A 27090-nucleotide genomic window follows, 5' to 3' on the forward strand; every position below is an offset into this window, starting at 1 on the left:
ATGATCTCGTTTAGTTGTGATGAAGCAGGTGTGCGGATTATTTGGGCAGTTCGGATAATTTTCTTGAACAAGATAATTTTCAAGAAATGTCAGAACCTTTAAGAGGCTTTGGCCGGCACTATATCTGTGTGGTCATTGTGACAATGGATCTCAGTATGCCATCATCCAGGGTGTTACCGGATATAGCAACAAATTGGTTTCGCAAATGTAATCGATAATAACGAGTTTCAGGTGTTCCACTATATATCTGATATATGTGACCAGCAATGACATGGCTAATAGGTGGTAGTGGACGGAATGTAATCAGTAGCGTAATTCCTTCAATCCTAGTTCAAGGTCAAGTTCTTTATTACTTTGAGCTAATTATCTCATAAGTTTAGAGTACATGTATACAGCAATAGAGTAGATTTCACAAACAGAGAAGTATGATCGAAAAATGAATTTATATATATATACGTTAAATCATGATTCCATCTATTGTTAATTAGTTATTACATAATAAAAAGAATGTGTACACACGAAATATTTCATCAAGGTAATCACTCCATATATTTACCAAAACTTGTCAATTCTTTAGGGATATTTGTAGAAAGTAATTCTACTTATTTGTACAAACTTTGATTTATTACAGAATACCTTTTCAAGAATGTATTTTCTAAATTGAAAAACACAAGGATACACTAAGTGGAACTCGTCTTCAATATCAATCATGTCACATAAATGACAAACTCTTTGGTGTTGCTCAGTGTTATGATAACTGTACATATACCTATATATCAGTGTGTGGCGTTGGTCAAATAGAAAGTTCTTGCAGGCATTCAACCGATACCGGCTTTTTCGCAAGACTGCCATGTCATCAGCATATATTTACATTCTGTGTTGCATTTGTCTATATGTCGTTAGTAAACCAAATTGTATTCATGAGAGTGTATACTACAATTTACAGTGATTCGGTCAGTGGAGGAATATTACAGCTCCAGGTGTTGTAGGTTTAACAATGGCCGCCAGTTACTTTCGGCCTAGAGATCTTTCGAATGCTAGCATTTATTAACAGAAGCCACAACAAAAAATAAAGCAATGTCACAAGTTATGAGAGTATAATTTTATAATACTAAAAATGTAGTCAACACGAAATTACTATAAGCGCCATTCTTGATCTATACGAAATTATCAAATTGTCAATGTCGTCACACTCACAGGGGCTCGTTTCCAAATTTTCAGAAATGAAAGACACGACAACATTAAAAGTCAAGTAGATTATCTATTTATAAAAAAAATCCTGTAAAAAAAATCGGGAGTATCGACATAGTTTCCGGTTGTGTATGTAGATATCTATATGCCTACTGGATTTTAGTTTTGTGATTATTCACTGATAGCAAAGGCCTACCTTACAAAATCGAGCCCCTGTGAAGTTGAAAATCGTCTGCTAAGTTAGCGACACTGATGTGACCGGTTAGATTGGAATCTGTTTCGAACGAAATATCCTTGGAATCGTTTTCACCTACTTTCAAGACAACTTAGATTAAGAATTAAGAGCTGTAATTCTTCTGAAAATAACGTAAATCCAGTCAATACCAGAAACATAAGTGTTTCCGAGGAATCGAGTCTGTCCTGTGCAATGCCCGTTCAACGCCGCATCACTTCTAAATGTTAATCGTACATCATTGCGCATAAAAACAGTTTCGATTTTAAACAATCAGAAATTATGTAATTATGAACAATTTGACGATACCTACACACGTATATGAAATATAAAATAAAGCCAAATTTGTGCAAAAACCACTTTATGTGTTTGCTATTAATAACGTCATGAGGGACTATATCATTTCTTCTGGAAATTTCGCTGTTCCGGTATTTGAACTTGATGACGTCAGTGATAGGGTAAGCGGCAAATTTAAACGCGTCATAACCTACAGTAAATAAAAAATCTTTATGAATGTAAATATAAGCATTGAACTGTTACCAAATGGTAGTATACAGTCGATATGAATACAATTTGGGTGACAGATAAATAGTTCATGTCGCCCTAACGGGCGACATTCTATTTATCTGTCACCCAAATTGTATTCATATTGACTGTATACTACCATTTGGTAACAGTTCAGTGCTTAAATATAAGTAAAAACATTAAGAGAAAGTTAAGATCTCGATCGATGTACAAATATTATTTCAAAATTGCATATCACAACCGTTTACGTACAAAAGAACAATATAGGAGATAAAATTCCCCCCTTAACTAAACCTTTATCAGTCTTGAAATTACCAATGGTCAATTTTTTTTATTAACTGTGGGCCATATTGCCCATTAGTACATATAATAATATACACAATCGTAATATACGACAAACTTTACATTTTACAGTACTATACAAAGATTTAGTCACAGCTAACATTCTGTCCTAGACCCCAGATTTTATCAGTTTGTACCAACGATTTTGTCGATTTACGAAATCAAAAGCTTAGTTATAATCAATAAAACAGCAACAAAATAACTTTTTTTAATTATACGATTTATTAACGACTGTGATGCGAAAACAGCGTGAATAGTTTATATCCGAAACCAAACTGCATCAGTAATGATGTTGAAAATGATGTAAAAATTAAACAGCCTGTTATTAATAGGCCTGCTATAAATAATATATGTAAATAAATTTCCTAAAGAGCTTACAAGTGGTATACCCCTAAAAAAATTGAACTATTAACATCTCCCTTCTTCAAAATAAGTACAATATTTCCATTTGACCACGATTCGGGAAACCATTCTGGTTTAAATACAAATAACTCGTGAATATTTTAAAAGTACGTTTTTACACTTTATAAAATATCTATTTAAAATATCATCATCACTCTTTACTCTTCATTAATAAGAGAACAAAATATTTACAAAGAAAATAAAGTTATTCAAGAAATTATGCTTGTCTAATAACGCGGACATTAATTTAGGCAGTGGAATTAAAATAGAAGTTTGCAGCTTTTCTGAGGAAAAACGCACAATCTAAATTAAATTCCTCATTGATACCTTCGTTTTCAAAGAATAGTCAATTGTGATTTCCTATAAAATGATCTTAAGTAACTCCTCTTCCTTGTGCACACGTCAGCATTTTACATGTATACAGTCTCGTTGAATTGTGAATATTTAGTGTAATAAGCATAGCATACGGTTTGTTATTTGTATTGTGGATATCTTTAATCTTGTGACGTCAGTGTCATTGTTCATTCTGTTGGATAATAGCTCATTTTCTTTCATTTCTATTCACCATCTTAGAATATACTTCCAGTTTAGCTATATTAGTTATATTCCCCCAAAACAGCTACCAGATTTGGAATGAATCTCGTTTATGTATTTGTATAGTGTGCGGATTAGTACATAATTCTTTTGATACATTGCTTGTTTTACAGTTGATAAGGCATCGCAAAAAGTTTATTCTTGTCTATTTCCGAAGCTATCCGTTGGTGTCCCTCTAGGCTCTCGCACATATCTGAGCGTGTGGATGTTCTCTAGTTAAGAATCAATCTCACAGCGTAATGCCAGAAGGTTTCTGATTTTTGTATATCACGTTTTGTCATGTTCATCCATATTTCACATCCATATAGTACTGATGGCAGAATTACTTTCTTATAAATACTGATAAGTTAATTGGTTTGTATATACACAGTCAGAACCTAATCGTGTAATAGTGTGAAGAATATTCCCTCCTTTACAACAAGCTTTCTCAATAGCGACAGAGCACTTCAAATCCGAATTTATTACGCCTAGGTATTTCCGATTCAGCAATTTTCAGCTGAGAATTGTGTTTTTCCCATTGGAAGCCACAGCAGTTTCCGCGAAAGGTAAGTATAGAGCATTTTGACGCACTGAAGTTAATAAAAACCTCCATCATTCAGAGTAATGAATTGCAACGTCTAGGAGAACTGCAATGCCTTTGGACGTGTGGCTATTAAAGTAATAAAGTCTGCCAAGCATTGACGACAGCATTTAATGGAAAGGACACGGGCACCAACCTCTGTAGATTACTATTCGTTCAGAAGGCCATTTATGTGGATAAGGTACATAAAAGTGGAGGCAAATTGCACCTTGTCGGATTGATCTTTGAGCAGGGGGACCACTTTGATATAACATGATTGGTGAGCACTACTGATGGTTTTGTATGAATTGTATTGTATACGAAATGAATTATCACTGACACCAAGATCATACAGTTTCAGCAACACCCCTGTGTGGTGTACTGTATCGAAGGCCATATACGCGTGAAGAAACACAACACATACTTTACTACTAGTATATTGTTCTAGGTTTCCGTATATAGTTTCGGGTAGATTGAAGGACGTGGTTATACAGTTTAGTCCTCTTTGGAATCCCTGTTGTTGTTAATTAGGGATGCAATGGTTTGATTTTCCATCCACCTTAATAATCATATAAATATTCATATTTTTACCGCCATATCTGATATGCTCGTTGGTTTATGAGTCTATGCCGGGATCTTTATGAAGTTTAAGTTATCTAACTTCCGTGTTAAGTTCTTCAAATATGAAGGGAGTATCTACTGCATCAATATTTATAAGCGGAAGGGCTAGACTGGAGTCATCGCTCGTACTATCGGCATAGAGATGTTCGTAGAAATCAACAAATGTCTCCTGATTTCTGTAGGATTCCAGATAACTGTATTTCCCCGAGAGTTGTGTGTACCAATTTGGTGTAGTTGGCCAGAGAAGTTGGATATCTATATCAGCAGTTTCATCCAGTTCGTTGTTAAATTGTTTGTCAAATGCTCATTATAGGTTTCATTGTGCATGTTTCTAAAGACATTTTAGCGTCCTTGTAGTCCTTATATGAATTGCATTCCACGTGGCTTTTTTTCGCTGATCAATGTCAGATGCTTATTCAGCAAAGGATTTTTCATGCAACATTTTCTTTCTAAAGAGCTCCAGATGATACTCTGAAGATTTACATAAATCAAAGGAAAATATTGTTTTTCTATCATCTCGATATCTTATTTTACATTCTTCTGTAAACCAGGGTTTATTCTTCTTCGAAATCATTTTTACATATATACGTACTTTTGCTATTATGCCTTAATGTACAACATGGCAATATAAAATTGTTAATTGCACTGGCAAATTTGTCAACAACATAATTATATCATTTCACTAAGGTATGTTGATTAACAAATGTCTTACAAACGTACATTTTCTTCCAATATTGTTAAAACATCTCCCTGTTGTTATTCCATTTCACAATCGATAACATTTGTCATCACTATTTGTCCTATGAAAAATGTCATCCTGTCTCTTGATTGTATTTAAAGAAAAACAATTTGGGGAATGGTCAGAAAACGCATTAAGCACGTCAGATCGAAAGCTAAGAATGTTGTTAAAGTTGGATTCCTCACCTAGACCGTAGTCAATTTCGCAAGCTCCATTATTATCATTAAAAAAGTTTTATTTCCGGCCGTGCAATCTTTGTCTTCCATTTACAATCCGCAAAGATGTAGTTTTACATAAAGAAAGATGATTCGACTAAATTGATTTACAATTAAATCCATATTATTTCTCTCCCTAATGTTTGAATATCCAGTGAATATTGACAAATAGTTAACAATATACATACATGTATTAGAAGACACCTCATCAAGTTTATCAAATTTTATAAAATCTTCTGGCATACCAGTTGTGCTATTAAGTCGCCTATTATACTACCAACATACAGTGTATTTGTATCTACAAATGAAGTCTTCCCGACAAATAAATGTATATGCATCGTATCTGTTATAGTAAGTGTTGTTCACATGAGTGAAAAAAATTGACTTAATATATAGATACATGTATATACCGACAATTTAAGTACTCCAATACTATCAATACTTCTAGGTAAAATACAGCTAGTATAATCAGACATCGATATATCCTGATCATCAGCTCTATCTATCCAACATTCATATACACGTATCAAAATCATATTTACAAATCATATTTACAAATTCCTGATTTCTAAGTTTTTCTCTTAAACGTCTGGATACGTTCCATAAAATGAGAGAATGTAAACTTTATTTTACATTTTAAACATTTACTTCGAGCTGCTTTGAAGTTTACCCGTCGCCTCCAGAGTATCAACACTTAGGCCCTTAGCGTCAATGACGAGAGTGAAGAAACAGCCGCAGTGTAATTCGTGTTTGGTTCCGCTTTACAAAGTATCTTACTCTAATTTTCTCTGATACTTACCAAAAACTACAGAGCTAAAAAGGCATGGCTCTGGATTTCTAAATTCTGTCGTAAAATAGTTTGCATTTGATCTTTATGAAAGTGGTACAGTTTAATTCAACACGCCTGTAACTATAGAGGTTCTGTAGAAGCTTCGTTTCATTTTAGTAATACCTTGAAGAAGGTCAAGGACTGGTTTGATCACGTTACAACTCCATCTTGGGAAACTCACAAGACTGCTCTTGCTGTTTGAGCCAGAGCATTGCCTCGTGGGTTTCCGTGATGACTAGAATTCACAATTTTCCGATTTCCTGTCCTGTTCTTTTACATACACATGCCAATGGCATTCTTCCTCAAATCTACATTCCGTATACCACTACACCTGAAAATTCCTTAAAAGTCACCTAAGGACAAATCGATAAAGGGCAGGAGGAAGACAAATGCTGTACTACTACATACACTTACCCAGACCTAGTGCTATATACGTTAACGAGAGGCCTAATTGGCCATTATGTCCACCAGCGTCGCATTATGTTTCTTTTAATGACACATACAAAGTGAAATAGACAAGATATACTGAAGGTCGCACTTCCTAAGATACGGAATAAATGTCAGAACTCTCTTAACGAGTTATTTATATATCTCAGTTATAGATATCGGGGTTATAAGTATCTGGTACATTTGTATATATATCTAGGTTATAGATAGCTAAGTTATAAATATATAGGTTATAGATATCTGGGTTATAGATATCTGGGTTATAGATATCTGTGTTATAGATATCTAGGTTATAGATATCTGGTTTATAGATATCTGGGTTATAGATATCTGGTTTATATATATCTGGGATATAGATATCTGGGTTATGGATATCTGTGTTATAGATATCTGTGTTATATATATCTGGGTTATATATATCCGAGTTATATATATCATGGTTATAGATATCTGTGTTATAGATATCTGTGTTATATATATCTGGGTTATATATATCTGGGTTATATATATCTGTGTTATAGATATCTGTGTTATATATATCTGTGTTATAGATATCTGAGTTATATATATCCGTGTTATAGATATCTGGGTTATAGATATCTGGGTTATAGATATCTGTGTTATAGTGTGTTATAGATATCTGGGTTATAGATATCTGGGTTATAGTCTAATTCCATTTCCAATGTATATACATCACAGCTGTTTGTTGACAAACATCCAGGGGTGGCTAAAATGGATTCCTTGTAGTAGTATGTAAATGATAAGCTCTACGCTTGGACACTTCATGATATCATAACTTCGAATAGTCGACTGTTCCATGAATCAACGGTTCGGCGATAAAAGAGTGTTTCACGTGTTTTTTTAGCGCGTTCTCTAACCGTAACGACTCCAGATTGAATAGATAAAATATAGGTAGTCTAGTCGCGTTTCAAACCGCGATGAAAACGCGACAAGGCGCCACGCACACAACATTTTACCGCGCCAACTATGTCAACTACTTAGGGTGTTTAAAACGCAAAAAGACGACATTTTATCTATTTAATCTGGAGTTGTCGCGGTTTTAGTACGCGCCAAAGCGACAAGACGCCAACACAAACGAGATGGCCTTAATCAACAACTATAGCATGATAATGTTTAACAGTCTTCTTTGTTAAAAACATGAACCCTTGTAGTGGTGTTGTTCTCGATTGGTCCTATAATTATATTTCCCCCGGTATGATGTCAAGACTTCGATCAGGCTTCCAATGTCTCGCCTACAGGACAATGGAATTCCATGCACTACAGCCTCTGTGGGTGTGAACGTTTTGTGTTTTGTGTTGTTTTTTTCCCCATCATTCCTGGAATTAATTCCTTGGCGATTCTTCTTTGTGGTCTCACGAGCCATTGTATGGAAATGGAAATATATTCAAGAACGTGTATTTCATATTTTTCATAATCAAACTCATGATAAGCTTTATTGATCGGATACTGAACGGTAATTTGTTATCAATGGTGACTCCGGTTTCTTTCTTACTGTCTTTGCAAGAAAGTTGTTTACTATTTTCTAAAATGCATATGAAATTGTAAATGTATGTGCCACTTTGAACAATTCGCATTGCTTAACATGTCTCCAGACAGCAAAGTATCATCCACTTCTTGTTCCTCAAAGGTGTATCATGGAGGTACGTCGTATGTTCAGTGCTCCGTGAAAATCTCCAAAATGTGACCTTTTCCCGTATTTTCGACAATATGTGAAGTAGGACAGTTTGTGAGGATATCTTCATGGATTGAAGAGGCTACGGACAGGTGATTTTCGTAAAGCATTAACACTGAAATTGATAGTTATTTCGATTTCTATTGTGACTATTGTATTATATTGTATGTATATCTACCTGTACGTGATATCGAACTCATCGAACGCACGATCAAAAACTCGTCACGCTCTATTGAGCCTAGTGTGGATAGTGTGTAGAATCGCTCACGGGGAGCAAACGCTACTGCTAAATTCGAAATAGTCTATGTTATACTCGACTGGCAATGCTGTAATAATAAAATTACATTTGAACTGACTATTCACGTACATATATTGAATCAGTATGGAGGTCAACACTGAATCCCCTGTATATACAGAAATGACTAATGTTAACCCCCTTACGTGTTCATGGCACAACGGACAATTTGAGGAATCATTTTCGTTCACCCCTACCCCTGAGGTCACGGATACATTATACACAGAGACACCCAAAAATCCATCTAGAGAGATTCCGGCATACCTAGAGGCACTCAGGGAGGCTATTGATATTCCCAAAGACCTCCTTACAGATAGGATCCGTGATCTGACGCACGATAGCGTTCCCGACCTTGAACAGTTACGATACAAACTTTACGAACTTGCTAAGGCCAGGGACGACTTTCCAGTCAAAGAAGGGTATCTTCGTAAACGGTTAGCGACAAGAAGAGCGGGCTCCCCTCCTATACAGCTGAAGTTAGCCAAGGACTGTTTTACGCTACTACGTGCGGTCATAGGGGAATATACGGAAGATATATTCGAAATCGTTCCTAAAGCGAAAAAAGCTAGTGATCAGACAAACAGATGTCAACCAGGTTCAGAAGAAGGAGGCGTTAAAACCCTCAAAAATGCGATCGTTAATGTAAACGCTGATATAGTAGACATAAAGTCGCAACAAACTTTGTATGCGTCACAACTGGAGAATTTGAGGAAAGAAATGTGTCAAATGCGCGATGACAGGGAGAAATCCAAAGACAAAAACAAGCAATACAAAGAAGAAATAAAATCAATGAGAACACAGATTGACAGCCTAATTCAGGAAAACGAAGATACTCGCCGCGCTCTAGAGAAGAACACATGCGAAAATTCTTCGTTAAAGAGATCTATCGCAGTTCTTACGTCTGAATTTCAAGTGGTACAGAAAGACAATTCTGATCTGACAAAACAGATAGGTGACCTTAAACGATTAGGTATGAAATTCAAATCTTCAATGAAGGACATGAATGAAAAGGTCACTGATTGCAGCATAATAACACGGAGGTTTGACGACAACAAGTCTAATGGCACCGAAGGTATCAAGAATAGACTCAAACATGTCATGCAAACCACAAAACAGTGTGAGGACGACATTCACGCGATGGAAGGTTCAATAAAATCATTACAGAAGGTCGCTGACAACACACAAAAGCAATTAACTGACATTAAAAGACAATTGAAGCACAAGATACACGAAAATGTTGAAAAATCCAACCCTGTTGAGGAAATATACAGGGTCGAAGTGAACAACCGGTTTATGCCGTTACAAGATCCACCTTCACCAAAACTACCAGTTACATTGTGTGAAATCTTGGAGAAGGCCCATCCACCCCCAAACACCAAAGCTCAGAATCCCGACACCCCTCTTAAAATGGTCAACCCTACAAGTGAAACAGCTGGACCTGTTAAGAGCTTTTCCGCTATTGTGAGCAACAAAACACCAAAAACGAACGACAAAGTGAAACCTGACGCGACGTCATCAATACCCGTACACTTTCCGACATCGGTGTGTAGATCTTCTCTGTCTTCGTCATCTGCAGTGCCCATAAAGAGAGACTTCGTTGGATTCACTACTCCAGAGAGAAGAAAGAGAACACGCAGATACTACATTTACGGTATAAATAAGAGAATGTCCTCAGAACAAGGAATGAGAAGTTTCCTTGAAGAGAGAAGCGTTACAGTTACGTTCCTACGATATTTTGAAAAGCGTTGGAAGCGAACGGCGTCGGCACAGGTAAACGTTGTTGACGATGAACACAATAACCTACAGGATCCATCCTTCTGGCCTGAAGGTGTGTCTGTTCGGCCCTGGCTCCCCAAAACTGTTTTTGTCACCGAACATGAACAAAATACATAACAAATTCAATCTTATGTGTTGGAATATAGAAGGTGTCATGGCAGGGACGCCGTACCTTCTACGATGCCTGGATGAATACAATATTGATATTTGTGGTTTGTCTGAACATTGGGTGAGAGAGTACAACTTGTCATTCTTTGACACGTTTAATCATTGTGGTTACTCCAGTATAGTAAAACCTGTACACGAAATAGACCCTTTTCGGTATAAATGTAATATCAGAGGCGGCGTTTGTATCCTTTTTAAGTCCGATCTAAACGTTCAAGAGATACTAACCGATAGTCCTCGGATAGTTGGTATTGAAATTCAAGAATCTGATAGTAACTACATCTATGTATTTGCGGTATATATGCCGGCATCTTCAAGACACTTTGATGCCTTCAAGGAAACTCTCGACGTATTAGACTCTCTTGTTACTGTATATTCAGAGAAGGGTAAAGTTATCATCATAGGTGACATGAATGTAAAAGTTAAGGGTCCAAGGTACCAATTTCTGTGTAATGAAAGATCAGAAGTTTTTGAAAAGTTTTTGGAAAGAAACAATTTGCTTTCGGTAAACGTACAGGCCAATTGTAAAGGTCCTAATTATACATTTTGTCCTACCACGGGTCACTATACGATGATTGACCATATACTTGTTGAAAAAACCATAGATGATTTAATAGAAAAGTCTGAAGTATTAGACGAGTGCGAAGTAAACACGTCAGAACATCTTCCTGTCCTGTGTTCTGTAAGAACTCCCAAAATTCCATCCATCCAGTGCAATAGTGAATTTTTGAGATATAACTGGAAAAAAGCAGTAAATAGTGACCAAATCAAAAAGTATAAGTCTACAGTCGATAATTATCTCAGTTCAGTTATATTGCCTCAAAATGTAACGTCGACTTCAGACATAGATATTTATTATGATGTTCTGAAATCTGTTTTGCTCAGTGCATCTAGTCAATGCATACAGAAACGCAAATTCAGAAGGCACTTAAAGCCTTACTGGAATGAAGAGTTAACATTTGTGCACAATCTAATGCGTAGTAAAAGGCAACTTTGGAAAGACAATGGCCAATGTAGAGGTACTGATGTTTATTTTTTAGACTATAAGTCATGTAAAACCATTTTTAGAAAGAAGCTAAGAATTGCTTTTAACCAATATATGAAAGGCCAATTCGAAGAAATTGATAGATCAGGTGAAGTTGACCAAACGCTGTTTTGGCAACTATATAAAAGTAAATCACATAAACCCAAATTATCACAGACAGAACTAAAATATGATGGTAATGTCCTACGTAATCCCAGCGAAATAGCAAAGGCATGGGGTATACATTTTAGTAAATTATTTCAAAATGAATCCAATACATTATTCGATGAAGAGTTCTCAAATCATGTGAACAGTAATGTATCAAACATGTGTGTAAAAGCAATGCATGACAAAGATGTATTTCTTGAAAAAGAATTCAGTGTGAAAGAGGTTTCGAATATATGCAAATGTCTGAAGAATGATAAATCTGGTGGTCCAGATGGTCTTGTGTATGAACATGTCAAATATTGTAATGATCTGATGATTGAACATATCACGTTTTTGTTTAATCTTATAATTAAGTACGAGTATATTCCAAAATCTTGGAAAGTCGGCATCATTGTTACTCTTTATAAAGGTGATAAAAAACCGAAAGATGACCCCAATAGCTACAGAGGTATTACATTAATTCCTGTATTTTTTAAGATTTTTGAAACACTTTTGTCTACCCGTTTAAATCCCATTCTAGAATCTCATACTTTTCCTAACAGACAGCAATCAGCCTATCGGAAAAAACTGTGTAGTCTATGCACTTCATTTAATTTACAAGAGAGTATTAATTATAACTTAGAGAATGGATCTGAAGTTCTTGTTGCTTTTCTTGATAGCAATAAAGCCTTTGATTCTGTATGGCAAGAAGGCTTATTCTACAAATTGTACAATATGGGTATTAAAGGGAAAATATGGCTTATTATGAAACAAATGTACTCGTGTTTCACTAGTAATGTTGTTTTTAATGGTTTTAAATCAGAAAGTGTAATTATGAAACGAGGGATCTTACAAGGAGGTTCTTTGTCTGCTAAAATGTTTCTTGTTTTTATCAATGATTTGTTAAACGAAGTAGAATCCAGTGGAAAAGGAGCAGTAGTCCATTCATCACGTGTTAATATACCTACACAAGCAGATGATATATGTGTAATTACCAATAACGTTGAAAGTCTCCAACACTTACTATCTATGTGTGACAATTACAGTAGAAAGTGGCGATTTACATTTTCCGCCTCTAAATCTAAAATTGTTGTTTTCACATACAAAAAGAAGCCAAGTACTTGTCGAAATGTATCCTTTTACGAAAAGAATTTACCAATTGTAGATAGCATAAATCATGTTGGTGTTTTATTAAACAATAGAAACAACAATGTCGAACGTACAGAACGTGCCTGCTCCAAATTAAAATGTGGTGTAATGTCCTTAATTCGTTCTGGAGCACACCAATGTGCCCTCAATCCTTTAACCATTGCTAAAATTATTAAATGTAAAGTATATCCTTCCGCACTCTATGGTTGCGAATTGTGGCAGTTAAAGAAAAATGAAATGTACATGCTTGAAAAAGCACAGAACTTCATTATAAAATCAATTCAGGGTTTTAATGTAAGAACAAGAACAGACATGTGTACGTCATTGATCGGTTGGTTTTCAATAGAAGTATATATCAGTGTGAAAAAATTACTATTCCTTGGTAGAATATGTTCCATGGATGTTGGAGTTTTGACGCGCGAAATTTTTATAAAGCGCATATTTGATTACAAACTGTGTACTTTCTCCAGAGGTTTTATTCCCGACATTGTCAATATTTTGACAAAATATAATTTGAATTATGTTCTTGGTGAATTCTTGAAGAGTGGCTTGTTCCCAAACAGATGCCAATGGAAACGATTAGTGAATGACCATGTAAGAAATTGTGAGGAGTTTAATCTATGTGAAAGAATGAAAACTGATAAAGAATTTTCTCGTTTCGGTCTTTTGCATAATAAAATACAACCATATTCAATATGGAAATTAGCTCTACATTTCCCCCAATACAGTTCATGTTTTAAACAAATTGTTAAACTTTGTGTCGAAATGCGAGATGACGAAAATGTATTTTTGTGTCAATATTGTGGTTTAATTTACAATGATGTAATCTTACATAGCGTGCTTGAATGCTCTCATACAGAGTCTTTGCGTGACCAACTGTGGTGTGTTCTCTGTACTATAAAAGATATCGATTTTGTATGTTACCTTAACACGTTGTCAAATTACCATCTTCTCCATGTTCTTCTTGGGGGTATCGTCAATTATGACTTATTCTCATACGAACTCGAGGACTTCAGAGTTAATTCAATCGTTATTGTATTCAAGATTCTTCAATGCAGTGGTATTTTGTAATTATTTCATATGAAAAAGAGAACTTGTAATTATTATTAATGTTGTTAATAATTCATACATGTATATAAAATGCATTTGCATTAGACCACATAATGAAATGACTGCTATTCATTTTCTAAAAATGAAGTACGTATATATGTGCTAACTAAGAATCTAATGTGTTTTAACTTAAGAAACATGCGAAGAAATTTCCTTTACTAACATCATGTAATCATTATTATATCTGTAGTTTATTGTGTAACGCGTGAATCCTTATGCGTGGGGTGAAAATGAGCGTGAATGAATTTTGTTCTAATTTGTAAATCATTTCTGTATACTCTTCACATCTTGGAGGAAATAAAGAAATAATAAATAATAATAATAATAATACACTGTATTTAAACTTGTTATATCCTGTAGGTCGTGTATCAATAGACCTACCTACTCCGAGAATAGATCCTTACGGAACGTCACTACACTGTATTTAAACTTGTTATGTCCTGTAGGTCGTGTATCAATAGACCTACCTACTCCGAGAATAGATCCTTACGGAATGCCACTTAAATCCTTCCAACAACATATATATCCTATTACACGTTATTTGTGATTGAGAAGAAAGGCTTTATCCAATTTAAAATATTCTCTGAGAATCCGTATAGATTCGCTTTTATAGAGGAGTCGATGCCTGGATACTTTTCCCAATGCTTCTATGCAGTCAAAATAAAATACATGTACACTAATGCAGCCTCGTTTATCAAGTATCTCCATCCAATCACCTGCCACTTACAGTATCAAGTGCCGTATACAATGGACCTTTCTTGGATACACCCTAATTGATTTTGCTTGGTGACTTAGGCCCAATTGGTAACTTATGGCTCAATTATAGTGCCTCTTACTACTGTCTCTGATACTTTATGTCTTCATAGGTCAGACTGGTATGTCTCTGGTTACTGACCGATTTCCTTCTGAAAATGGGCACAAAACTTGCTGGTTTATATTCTGTTACAAGTTGATGGACAGTTACATTAGCACTTGCATGTGTAGAATATCAGGTTCTGGGGATCTGGACATTTTGATGATTTTGAAGACTATCCCCTCGTTGTTGATCACTATATTAATTACAGCATGATTCGTAATAGTGCCTACCTGGAGAACATTCTCACTGCACTGTAATATATATATACGACAGTCATGCTTTTCACCATTAATTTTCTTTGTCTTCACACGGAATTAGTCACGATTCATTTTGATCAATATCTTTTTTTTCTGTCAGTTGCATTGGCATGGTCATGGTATGGTTCTTCGTGTCACGTTGTGCATGGTTCATCTGTTAGTTTTTGGTTATAAGATGTAATTCAAGACATATCAGAAAAGGATTCGATACTGTAACGAACTGTAACCTTAGTACAACCACCCCAGAACTGACTGGTTTGTTTGTTTTTGTTTAACGTCCTATTAACAGCCAGGGTCATTTAAGGACGTGCCAGGTTTTGGAGGTGGAGGAAAGCCGGAGTACCCGGAGAAAAACCACCGGCCTACGGTCAGTACCTGGCAACTGCCCCACGTAGGTTTCGAACTCGCAACCCAGTACACCTTAACCACTCGGCCACCGCGGCCCCTCCCAGAACTGACCACGCTCGACGTAGTTTTAACGTCGGTAGGTAGTAGACGTAGATGCTAGCTAATACAAGAGGCCCAATGGTTCTGTATCGCTCACCTGTCTCTACAGTTGATTGAGATCATTTCTTCGGGCAGGTGAGCTAATAATGGACTATGCAGCTGAAATGACCATATCCATGAACCCTAACATTACTGCTTTATAACGGATACCACGGTCATGTGTGTATTATAATATCTATAATACAGGTACAGATAATTGATGATTGACTGTTGGTTGGAAATTCGTTTCTAGTCCTTGTGGATATCTACAGTTACTCAATGCATAACAAACAAAAACGTGTATCATTAGCAGGAATTTATTGTTCCTTTCTACTTCACATAATATTCGCAATATTTGATTACAAAACAAATAATGCTCTGGCAATGGATTTAACAAATAAACAAATATAACTTGTAATATTAGAAACGTATCGTAATTCTGATTAATAGCTGGTTATTAAGCAGACTACACTGAAAGCCACCTAATGGTAAACAAGAGTTGGCTAATAAATGGATGGCACCAGCAGTGTCCACGTAACATATCCGAGTTATAACGAGGTCTATACAACACCTGTAAAATACACATGGATTATGACTACCATCATTAGGCGATTAATCAACCGTAGTCAGTACAAAAGCCTTAATGGACATAGCTTGGCCACCTGTTATATCAGCCTCACTACCATGAAGAGATTAGGGCACTCTCAAATTCATAACAAAAGATTTGCTATCATTCAATCTAAAATTTGTATTCTGTAACTTTTGTACATGAGTGTTATTGTTTTTTTTTATTATTAACCTTTAGAATAAGGCTTGTTTTTACCTCTTTTTTTTACATTTTTCAGTACAACTCATTTCAAACTTAAAATTTTTCATCCTAGCAGGCTACTGACCTAACCTCATCACCCATCATTTCTTAACATTTAGTCATTTACATGTCGCTAGAACATTTTAGCAAATATCCTTCAAACTAAGTCATTATCATTTAATCCATTATTAGTGGTCAACATTGTTATGATTGTACATGTATATGGCAAATGGGGAGGGATGTATGGAATGTATATTAATGGACTTCCAACATTAGCTTGCTTCACAATTATTCTAGACCTCATACGCATATGCCAACAAGTGTGTGAGATTTAAAATCTTGTCCCAAAACCTACCAAAAGCACTAAGGTGAGTACAAGGAAACAAGGCTGAATTCAGAAAAATAACAAATACATGTAGTTTTGATATCAAATTGCCATTACACAACTGCTAGGTTGTTGATTGATATATATAATAAATTTGAAGGAGTAAGATGTGTATACAAACATTTTCATTGCACTTGCAGAATTACATGTATATATGCATTGCATAACCCTTTACTCGAAGCCTTCTCAACAAGCTTCTTTTGAAATAGTCCAGCTATTTTTGTGGACAAGGTTTAATCAGCCGATATTTCTTACCTGTATCAGTGTTTGATATTCAAAGATTTTCAACGTGTGTCAAACACTTTTCATACAACATCTTTGAACTGTTCTGATTAGATATCGTTATAGGAAACATCAAATGAGATGTTTCGTGATTTTAATGAATATAATATATTAACATCAATAAAAAATTTACATAACATACAGCCATGCTTTGTTAATCAAACTACCCAGCCAGTCATCCATCTGGCTTATAACCCTCCAGTTGACACTAATCTGGCTGTCTCACCATAGAGTTCAGTCATCACTTATTATCTGACTCGCCAGTGTCCAGTCATCACTAATTATCTGTCTGTCTCACCAGTGTCCAGTCATCACTAATTACCTGACTCACCAGTGTCCAGTCATCACTAATTATCTGTCTGACCAGTGTCCAGTCATTACTAATTATCTGACTGTCTCACCAGTGTCCAGTCATCACTAATTATCTGTCTGACTCACCAGTGTCCAGTCATCACTAATTATCTGTCTGTCTCACCAGTGTCCAGTCATCACTAATTATCTGACTCACCAGTGTCCAGTCATCACTAATTACCTGTCTCACCAGTATCCAGTCATCACTAATTATCTGTCTGTCTCACCAGTGTCCAGTCATCACTAATTATCTGTCTCACCAGTGTCCAGTCATCACTAATTATCTGTCTGTCTCACCAGTGTCCAGTCATCACTAATTATCTGACTGTCTCACCAGTGTCCAGTCATCACTAATTATCTGTCTCACCAGTGTCCAGTCATCACTAATTATCTGTCTGTCTCACCAGTGTCCAGTCATCACTAATTATCTGTCTCACCAGTGTCCAGTCATCACTAATTATCTGTCTGTCTCACCAGTGTCCAGTCATCACTAATTATCTGTCTGTCTCACCAGTGTCCAGTCATCACTAATTATCTGTCTGTCTCACCAGTGTCCAGTCATCACTAATTATCTGTCTGTCTCACAAGTGTCCAGTCATCACTAATGATCGGTCTGACCAGTTTCTAGTCATCACTAATTATCTGTCTGTCTCACCAGTGTCCAGTCATCACTAATTATCTGACTCACCAGTGTCCAGTCATCACTAATTACCTGTCTCACCAGTATCCAGTCATCACTAATTATCTGTCTCACCAGTGTCCAGTCATCACTAATTATCTGTCTGTCTCACCAGTGTCCAGTCATCACTAATTATCTGACTCACCAGTGTCCAGTCATCACTAATTATCTGTCTGTCTCACCAGTATCCAGTCATCACTAATTATCAGTCTGTCTCACCAGTGTCCAGTCATCACTAATGATCGGTCTGACCAGTTTCTAGTCATCACTAATTATCTGTCTGTCTCACCAGTGTCCAGTCATCACTAATTATCTGTCTGACTCACCAGTGTCCAGTCATCACTAATTACCTGTCTCACCAGTGTCCAGTCATCACTAATTATCTGTCTGTCTCACCAGTGTCCAGTCATCACTAATTACCTGTCTCACCTGTGTCCAGTCATCATTAATTATCTGTCTCACCAGTGTCCAGTCATCACTAATTATCGGTCGGTCTGACCAGTGTCCAGTCATCACTAATTATCCCGCTATCCAATATCCCATAATTTGTACCTGATAGCCAATACTAAATTGGCATCAGCGTAGTTATCCATACCTTTCAATTAATTACCATTATCACAGAAATAAGACATTAAGCTTCAGCTACAGGCAGCACCTTCAGAAAAGTAGGAAATATAATTAGCACCAGCATTAGCATAGATTTTGTATACACAATGATAGCAGAGCCCAATTATAACATGGATGTGTGATAATTATCATGTGTACTGTCAGGAATAATTCTAACAGGTTGACAGACAGTGGAAGGTATTCCAGCTCATTACAGTTAACAAAATAGGAGGAAAAAAAAAAAAAAAAAAACATCAGATAAGATTCTCAGCAGTATAATAAAAAATTCACTACTAATGTCACGAAACAACACAAATTAAAAAAAAAAATAGATTTCATAAGAAATCCCTTGGAAATGTCTTTATAAAACTCAAACATTTAAATACAGGAGTTTTTCACCTGAGGTTTTAGAAGAAAAACAAATCCCAAAAAAGTTTTAGTTCTAAAAGCATCTGCGAGTATACCAATATCTCTGCTAAAATGGACCAAACTGTATGTCTATATACAAAATTATCATGTAATGGAATTTATATACAGTCGGTATATACATATACACTGTATACTACAAAGTATATTACAACTGTCTTTAACAGGACAAATCATAATACATATATATGTTAAGTTATATAAAACAAGTAGGCATAAATTCAAAATTATGGAAACATTGAATCTAAAAATAATTCATGAGAATAAAACAAATCCAGGATTCTTTTATTAATTATGGTGGTATGGGCTTCATTGCATGTAAAATGTACAATATAACTATAGCCATTTAGGAGTCTTGGCAATTAGTATGTGGCTCAATCTAAATTATTTCATGTGATGTCTCACATCAAATTGATCTATAACAAAGTTGATTTAGGGTACATCTACAAGATACCAGTAAACAACTTGGTATCCTGTATTTTTCTTTGGTAAACTTTCTTTGATTTCAAGCATGTAGTGTACAGTATACCATTCTTACTCGTTGACCATAGTAAAGCCATCATGTTTATAAGCCAACACTTCTGGTAAATAAAATGAATTTAAATTGAAACTTAGATTATCAGATGTTGCTTACCAATTCTAATTTAAAGCTCAATGTATACTGTACATGTATCTTCGTATAAGTTGAGGTCATATGATGACATTATTATACATACATACATACAGATGTTAACATAGACATATATAAAGTAAACAACAACATAAAGAGCCAATGCATCTCAATAGAGCATTACAGCAAAGGGGCATAACTCTTACTTGCTCAAGAGCAAATTATCACAGAACCTACCACTCAGAGCCTCAAATTCAAAATATTGTATGTAAATCAAAACGAGGTTGCCATCACCTATATTTGTACAGTAACAATGTACATTTGATTAAAAGTATGCAGAAATATTACAATTCACAATGTACAATAGAAGTTTCTACTTGTCATACTGTGGAGCTGGATAAAAAAAAGAATTTTGTAAGCATGCAACAGCTGTCTCTCATCATTGTTCCAACTGCAGTATCTAAGAATGTACCAACTGCAATACTCTAAGAATGAACAAAGGGCTGTAACTCTCTATATGATGAAGCATCTCACCAAAAAGAAAGTACATTATACAAAGGGTATATCATAGGCAAGCAGATTTGGAATATAAATTATATCATTTATCACCCAAATGTCAGTGTATGTCTATCATCATCAAAATAAATCAGCATCACGATTGTCATTTTCCAAAATTGGATAGTCATATCACATCTATGCTTGTTCTTTTTACGACCTTTAACAAACATCTGAAAGTCTAAACTACTGAGAATGATAATTTCACAATACTACATACAACTTCCTACAATATCAGCAAAAATTTAGGGGGAAATTACCTAGGTTTTTCCCAGTGAAGTTTCCATGTGAGGTTATTGCTGTGAGGGATAATAAAACAGTATTACTTCCTAGTTTTACCAACATTCTAAAGGATCTGTTTTAAATCATTGCAGAGGGGCCATGTCAGTAGTATTTAGGAGTATTACCATGCCTGCCTCTAACCCCACAATAATATCATAGATGAGAGTATAAATATAGTTACTTCCTGGTAGATATGGTCCCTTTATTGACAGTGTTAATGAGCCGATATGATACTAGATCTTACAACAGTGGATTAAAATCTGTATTTAAAATGTTTTAAATCACATGGTATGCATCAATTACTGTAAATGAATGACAACATGGTCCAATAAAATAATCTTTGTCGGGATGATTCTCCAGTCCCTAGTACTTCATATTCATACAAATAATTCAGTATGAAGCTCTGTGTACTCTTTAATATATTAAATGTCAGTTTTAAAACACCTTTTTGTGTTAAAGTAATCTATATATTTAAAAATCTGTATATGTCATATACATATACATATCACTTTTCAAATTTGACAAAATTAATTTGTATGCTTGTTACGCATAATTGGATAAAGAAGTCGGAGGCGACCTGCATTCTGCACCGGGAGTTCGTGGCGGGTATAATAGTCTATCACTTCTGGAACGGTGGGGAATGGCTGACTGTTCTCTCCCAATATATACTCTCCTTGACTTAATCCGATCCTGATGTGCATTGGCATGCCCCTTATGCCTCTGTAAATATACCATTGAAAAATCATTATGGATATGTATATAAACATCAATATGGCCTTGACCATCAAATTAAAAGCCCAGGGACCCTTGACCATTTCATACTTACACAATCAATAACAAAGATCTCATCTTAAATTTAATATTGTAAGTACTCCCTGTATTTGGTTAAATATGACACAGTAGGAATAAAAACACTCATGCAATACAAAAAATAGGTTTTTGATTTGTGCTTGCCAGAGATTTATTTATTACAGGTTGAAAGTCTTAATCTTTTTAATGGCAGTGCCTTAACAATTAAAAGATTAATTTCACATGTTTGCACTATAGGCAAACCTAAATTGTTTAAAACTCAAGGGTATTTGGAATTTGAGGAAGATTTATAACTTTTTAAATATTTGTATCCAACGCTATCAAACATATCCTATATCATAAAGGTAACCATGTATTACATGGAGAAATTCAGTATACATTTATTAAATATTTAAATCTGCATTTGTCATATACAGTGTGAACTTACTTTATAGAAAGGGAAAAAACATTTTTCTGGGTCTCACTTCGCCGCACCAGGTAACTGCCCTCTTTGTGTATTCTCATTAGTTCCTCTGCCTCCTTCCTCGTAATACTGCCATGGTAAAACCTAAGGGAAAAACATTTATAATATCAAGTTTTAATACTGTTGTATTAACTTTGGATAAACAATATAGACTTTTAATACTGTTGTGGTAATTAAAACATGAGATAAACAATACAGACTTTTAATACTATCATGGTAAAACCTGGGATAATTAAACAATACAGCTTTTTACCACTGTTGTGATAAAACTTGTGAAAAACATTATTGTATTTTAAATACTGCCATCACGGTTAAACTGCAATAAACAAGCTAATTTGCGGAATTTATATCCCCCGCTTTACTGACATATATAAGGAGAAAACATGTCATTATAGCATGACAGAATGATAAATTCAGGAGATGATAAATTCTGTCGCATCAAGGGACGATAACTCTGTTACTAAGCTTGATGATAATCAGACAATATCTGTGAGTAATTTTACAGAAATGGCAGAAAACATAAAATCTGGCAAAAGTGGCAATCTAACTTGGCCAAGCCCATAAAGCATTTAACCTTGTTATCAGGTTTGAAGAAAATATGATTGCGCTACTGTATAAATTAACCTTACGTAGCTAAATTGTCTAAAAAACAAGTTGAACATCTAGTATCTTACTTCTGAATATCCAATGGCAGACCAGAGTCAATTGGCTCAGCACGCTCCCTACCTGGACCCTCCGACATCCTGTTCTGGCTGGGGGAATTCCTTTGTCCTTCTGTGTATAGGCAAATCAAAGAAACTTTATCTAGTGCATGTATATAATTTGTAATATATACAGTGTACAATAAAAGATTCAATATACCTCACTGTATTGAAAAATTCTAGTCACCCAAAGTAATGACCTAAATCCACAAATAATCCATATGTTTATATAAATACCTACAATACCTTCAAACGAGGAAGTTCAAAAAACTTCCTCAATATCTACCAATAACAATAATTCTAGCATTACAACATGATCCGGACTGCATATCACAAAAACCCACTTTTAACCAGTTAACAAAGAGTCTATACACAATCTTAAAATCATACAATGGACTTTTATGAGAGATTTCGCTGGCATTAATTTATTGTTGTATCAGTAAAGTAAAATTTCCTGTTTCGAATCCGGGCTCTGGTAGCAATACGATTCTTATCGCGATACAGGGGTCACGATATATGTGAGAAGCTGATGACCTATCAGATATCTGGTATTCCATCGTACAGTAGTCATGTTTGTTTTTGTGGTATTTCCGGAATATTTGAGTCTTTGTCTACATTTGTTCATTTCCCACAAAGCGTTCTTCAATTTAGATAATTTCGATTTGAAAGAAATCCAACAGGCAGTTTTATAAACCGCTGGAACGACCTTGTCAGCCAGCTAACATTGGTCAAGGGAGATAACTACAATTTTTTTTAGGTATTGCGATGCAAATCAAGGATAGACGATGCATCAATGCACCACTCTGCAATTCAATACATTGATGCATCAGTAAATTGTTACACCACTAGAATTGATAATACAGACTTACCTGATTGAGCTTTGGCAAGAAGGTGTGAAGGACGTTTCATATCCCATGCTTCCTCATACATCTGTGATGTAGGGGGTGGGGGAGGATAAAAGTTTGGAGGAGAGCCCGGGGACAATGGAGGAGTATCTACTACTGTTCTCTGATTAACAGGGCTGCTATGTTTTAACCTGTTCACTTTATCCTCCAGTTCCTGCTCTTTCTTCTTTGTGTCCCAAGGGGATTCGTATGTATTACTTTCAGATTCCACAGGTGCAGATGCGCACGAGGAACCAGGAAGATTTTGATGTGGCCTGTGAGCAGGGTTATTCATTGGTGGTAGAGCATGTGGAGGTCGATGAGCAGTGTTAGGGGAGGAAGACACTCTCACCTTTGGTTGCCCTGGTAACGACATTGGCGGTTGTGGTGTCCTCATACAGTTTATATCTGTCCACGGCTCGTCGTAGTTTGGTGCTGAAGTATTATCATCACCCTTTTGTGACTGTAAAGCCCCACTACTTTGCTTTCTTTGAGCCTCCTTGACTTTATTCTCAAACTGTTTCTGTTTCTCTTCTGTGTCCCATGCGTCCTCATACACAGCTGCCTCAGGAGTTTGAACTTTTGGTCGTACAACTACTCCTGGAATGATCCTATCATCAGTGCTATCTGGATATTTGCTTTCCGCTTTTCCAACAATCTTAGAAAATTGTTGCTGACTTCGTTTAGAATCCCAAGGCTCCTCGTATGCGCCTGCATATACCTCTTCCACTCGACCCACAGGCGGTTTTGGAGAAGCCATAGGCGCACCTCCTGTAGAAAAAGCACTTGACACTGTGTTCATTTTGGGACTTTCAACTTTTTCTCCAACTACTAAAGTTTGACTGTGTGTATAATCAGGAGACTTAAGTGGACTGGATGGATTGCTGCCTCCTTTCCACGTACTCAGATGATCATAATCATCCTGTTCTAATTCAGATTCTGGAATTTCAAATCCAGTCTCAGCACCAGTCTCGACACCCGAATCAAAACTTGTTCCTGTTATATTTGGCACATGGTCATAAGTGAACCCTTCTGATTGTGCACGATACAACAGCACTTTTTTGGTAGTCACAGTGTTAATGCCCTTTGATGGGGAATTTCCTGTGTTTGGAATAGGCTGAGCAAGTTCATACAAGTCGTCCTCACTTCCTTTGGCAGGTGCCGAATGTCTTAGTTTCTGGGCTAACTTTTTCTGTTCACTTCCAGCTACAAAAGAAAAACAGAATAACAATTATTACAAAAAATAAATAAAATGTTTCATCTCCTATTGAAATGGAAGTGGTGATAGTTATATCTGGAATAGAGTATTAAGATTTCTTTTCTATGATATATGAAAACAGAATTGTTTTTAAAAAATTACCGGTGTTGTATGGTATTTTGACCCAGGGGTCAAAATACCATTATGGTAAAATGACCCTCCTCCCCCATGGTAAAGTGACCCCCCATACTAGAGTCACTATATTATGATTTCCATATATTATTTAACATGGAGAACATCAATGGAGAAATAAAGCTTTTTTATCATAAATTTTTGTAATGGTAAGCGACTTATTTTCACAAAACCTTTATCAGTATAAATCAATTCTATAAATTTCAACAACAACAAAATTGGTCTGGGATAACTGAGTTTAATATGAGCCATTTATACGGGGGGGGGGGGGGGGGGTCACTTTACCATGGTTATGGTAATGTGACCCCCCTCCCCCCCTCCTCTTACATGATCACATCAAAATCACTTTTCTCAGGCAAAATAGTAAAAATCTTTGTTTCACTGTGGTCATGGTAAAGTGACCAATAGCTGACCATCACTTTCTCCGTTTCTATCACTTGCCTATCCTAATCTTCTTTTTTTGTATAGATAAATTGAATTAAACTAATAAAAGGTTTGGTAAAAAAATAAATCCATGCTTACGTATTATTAGTTTCTTGATGGGAGAGGGAAGGAGGGGTAGGTCACTCTACCATGGCCACTTATCTGATACAATATAGCTTTATATAAAAAAATATGTTAAATGATATATGAAAAAACAAGTTGGGGTAATTTTTTTTTTTTTTTTTTTTGAAGGGGGGGGGGGGGGGGTCATTTTACCATGAGGGGGGTCATTTTACCATAATGGTATTTGACCCCGGGGTCATTTCACCATAATGGTATTTTGACCTCTGGGTCATTTAACCATGATTCAAAATACCATGCTACACCGGTAGTTGTTTCAATTAAAAATTTAAAAACATTTCTTGATGGATAAGTGAATTTAGTTCAATTAAATTTTCATAAAGCTGTTAGAAGGCAGCATCTTTAAACAGCTGTCCCTGTATATTCTATCACTGAGTAGCAATCCAGCAAAGTGAACACAGACCCCTATGACAAAGGATTTTAGCCAATCTCAGTGCAATTTCACATTCTTTGAATTAACCATCTGGTTGCCAGTAGATTTTGCTAATAACGAACAATTCTCATTATGAAACCTTTCTTGTCAGTGTAAATTTGTGTTAAGCCTAGAAGCTGTGAAAAATTCAGCCTTCCTTTTTTGCTATATTGATATTTTTTCATGTAAAAAAAGAATCCTTCTTTACAATTCTTTAATAACATCTTTGAATATAGTGAAAGCACTGAAGAATAAACATTTACAGAATACAGGTAGTACATACACAGGGGCTTGACATATTCTATTACCCAGAATGAAAAATTAACCCTAGGGTCGACTGACCCACAAATCACTTATTTTGCTAAAAAATATGTGATTAAAGGGTTGGACCCCAGGGTTATTTTTTCATTCTGGGTCACAGGAATGTTTCCAGCCCCTGTGAGTACACGCATTGTACTGTACATAATAGTACAAGGTTTTTTATGTTTGACAGTACATGTATTTAAATAAAGCAATGGTAATTTTTACACCCTTAGGTTAAAAATATTAACAGCGACAGTTATTGTATTAAGTATAAAATAGGAAGGATAGGTTGTTTATGTAGAAATGATCTACAATAATATATACACCAAAAGAACTACAATATACACAAGTATTAAAAATCTAGGGTTAAATGATGTCAATTGTCCACTTGTCATCCGAGCTATATGCAGCCACGTAAAATCTCATTTATATCAAGCCACATAGACATTAAGGACATGTGCATCTTGTCCAGTCTCTAGGGCTTAAATGCTTTGATAATGGGTGTAAAAACCTGTTAAATATTATCATTGAATTAAATTCACTAAATCAATAAACATGCAGCTTATATATATATATATATCTCATATTAGTTCATCCACTACTGATAAGCTTTTCTCTGCATCCATTTTTCATTTTTTTTTAAATTCTATGTGGAATATGACCCAGTGTTATCTCTCACTCAGAATCAAATAGGTATACACTTATATACACTAGCTACCATATCATTTTCAGTCAAGAAGCATCCTACTCCAACTGTATAATATAAAAATAAAAGGTGACATCATAATAACTCAATGAGGTTTGTCACAATGGCCTTTAGTCATACTCTCTTTTGGCATGCCGTTTATACAAGTGCAATATACATGTATTTACCTAAAACATTACAATTATATAGCAGGTAATCTATACCCATAAATTTTGTTTA

The 27090-nt window shown here is 35.5% G+C and overlaps 1 protein-coding gene across 7 annotated transcripts in view; it reads right to left on the reverse strand.

Moving 5' to 3' along the window:
• Positions 1 to 15955: 15955 nt before the first annotated feature.
• The window catches only part of LOC117335215, a 41076-nt gene continuing 29941 nt past the window's right edge, over positions 15956 to 27090 (reverse strand). The window contains exons 3-7 of one of the 7 annotated variants that reach the window (XR_004534313.1): positions 23482 to 24702; positions 22586 to 22685; positions 21876 to 21995; positions 18510 to 21358; positions 15956 to 17842 (exon numbers count right to left, since the gene is read on the reverse strand). Coding sequence is in view for 1 of the 7 variants with exons in the window: in XM_033895201.1 (XP_033751092.1) it covers positions 21166 to 21358; positions 21876 to 21995; positions 22586 to 22685; positions 23482 to 24702 (1634 nt within the window). In the remaining 6 variants the exon portion in view is untranslated. Of the gene's footprint in view, positions 21359 to 21875; positions 21996 to 22585; positions 22686 to 23481; positions 24703 to 27090 lie in introns of all 7 variants that reach the window. The other 6 variants (XR_004534312.1, XR_004534309.1, XR_004534308.1 and 3 more) reach the window with 6 other exon arrangements.

The sequence above is a fragment of the Pecten maximus genome, chromosome 9, assembly GCF_902652985.1.
Source record: "Pecten maximus chromosome 9, xPecMax1.1, whole genome shotgun sequence".
NCBI classification, from domain to species: domain Eukaryota; kingdom Metazoa; phylum Mollusca; class Bivalvia; order Pectinida; family Pectinidae; genus Pecten; species Pecten maximus.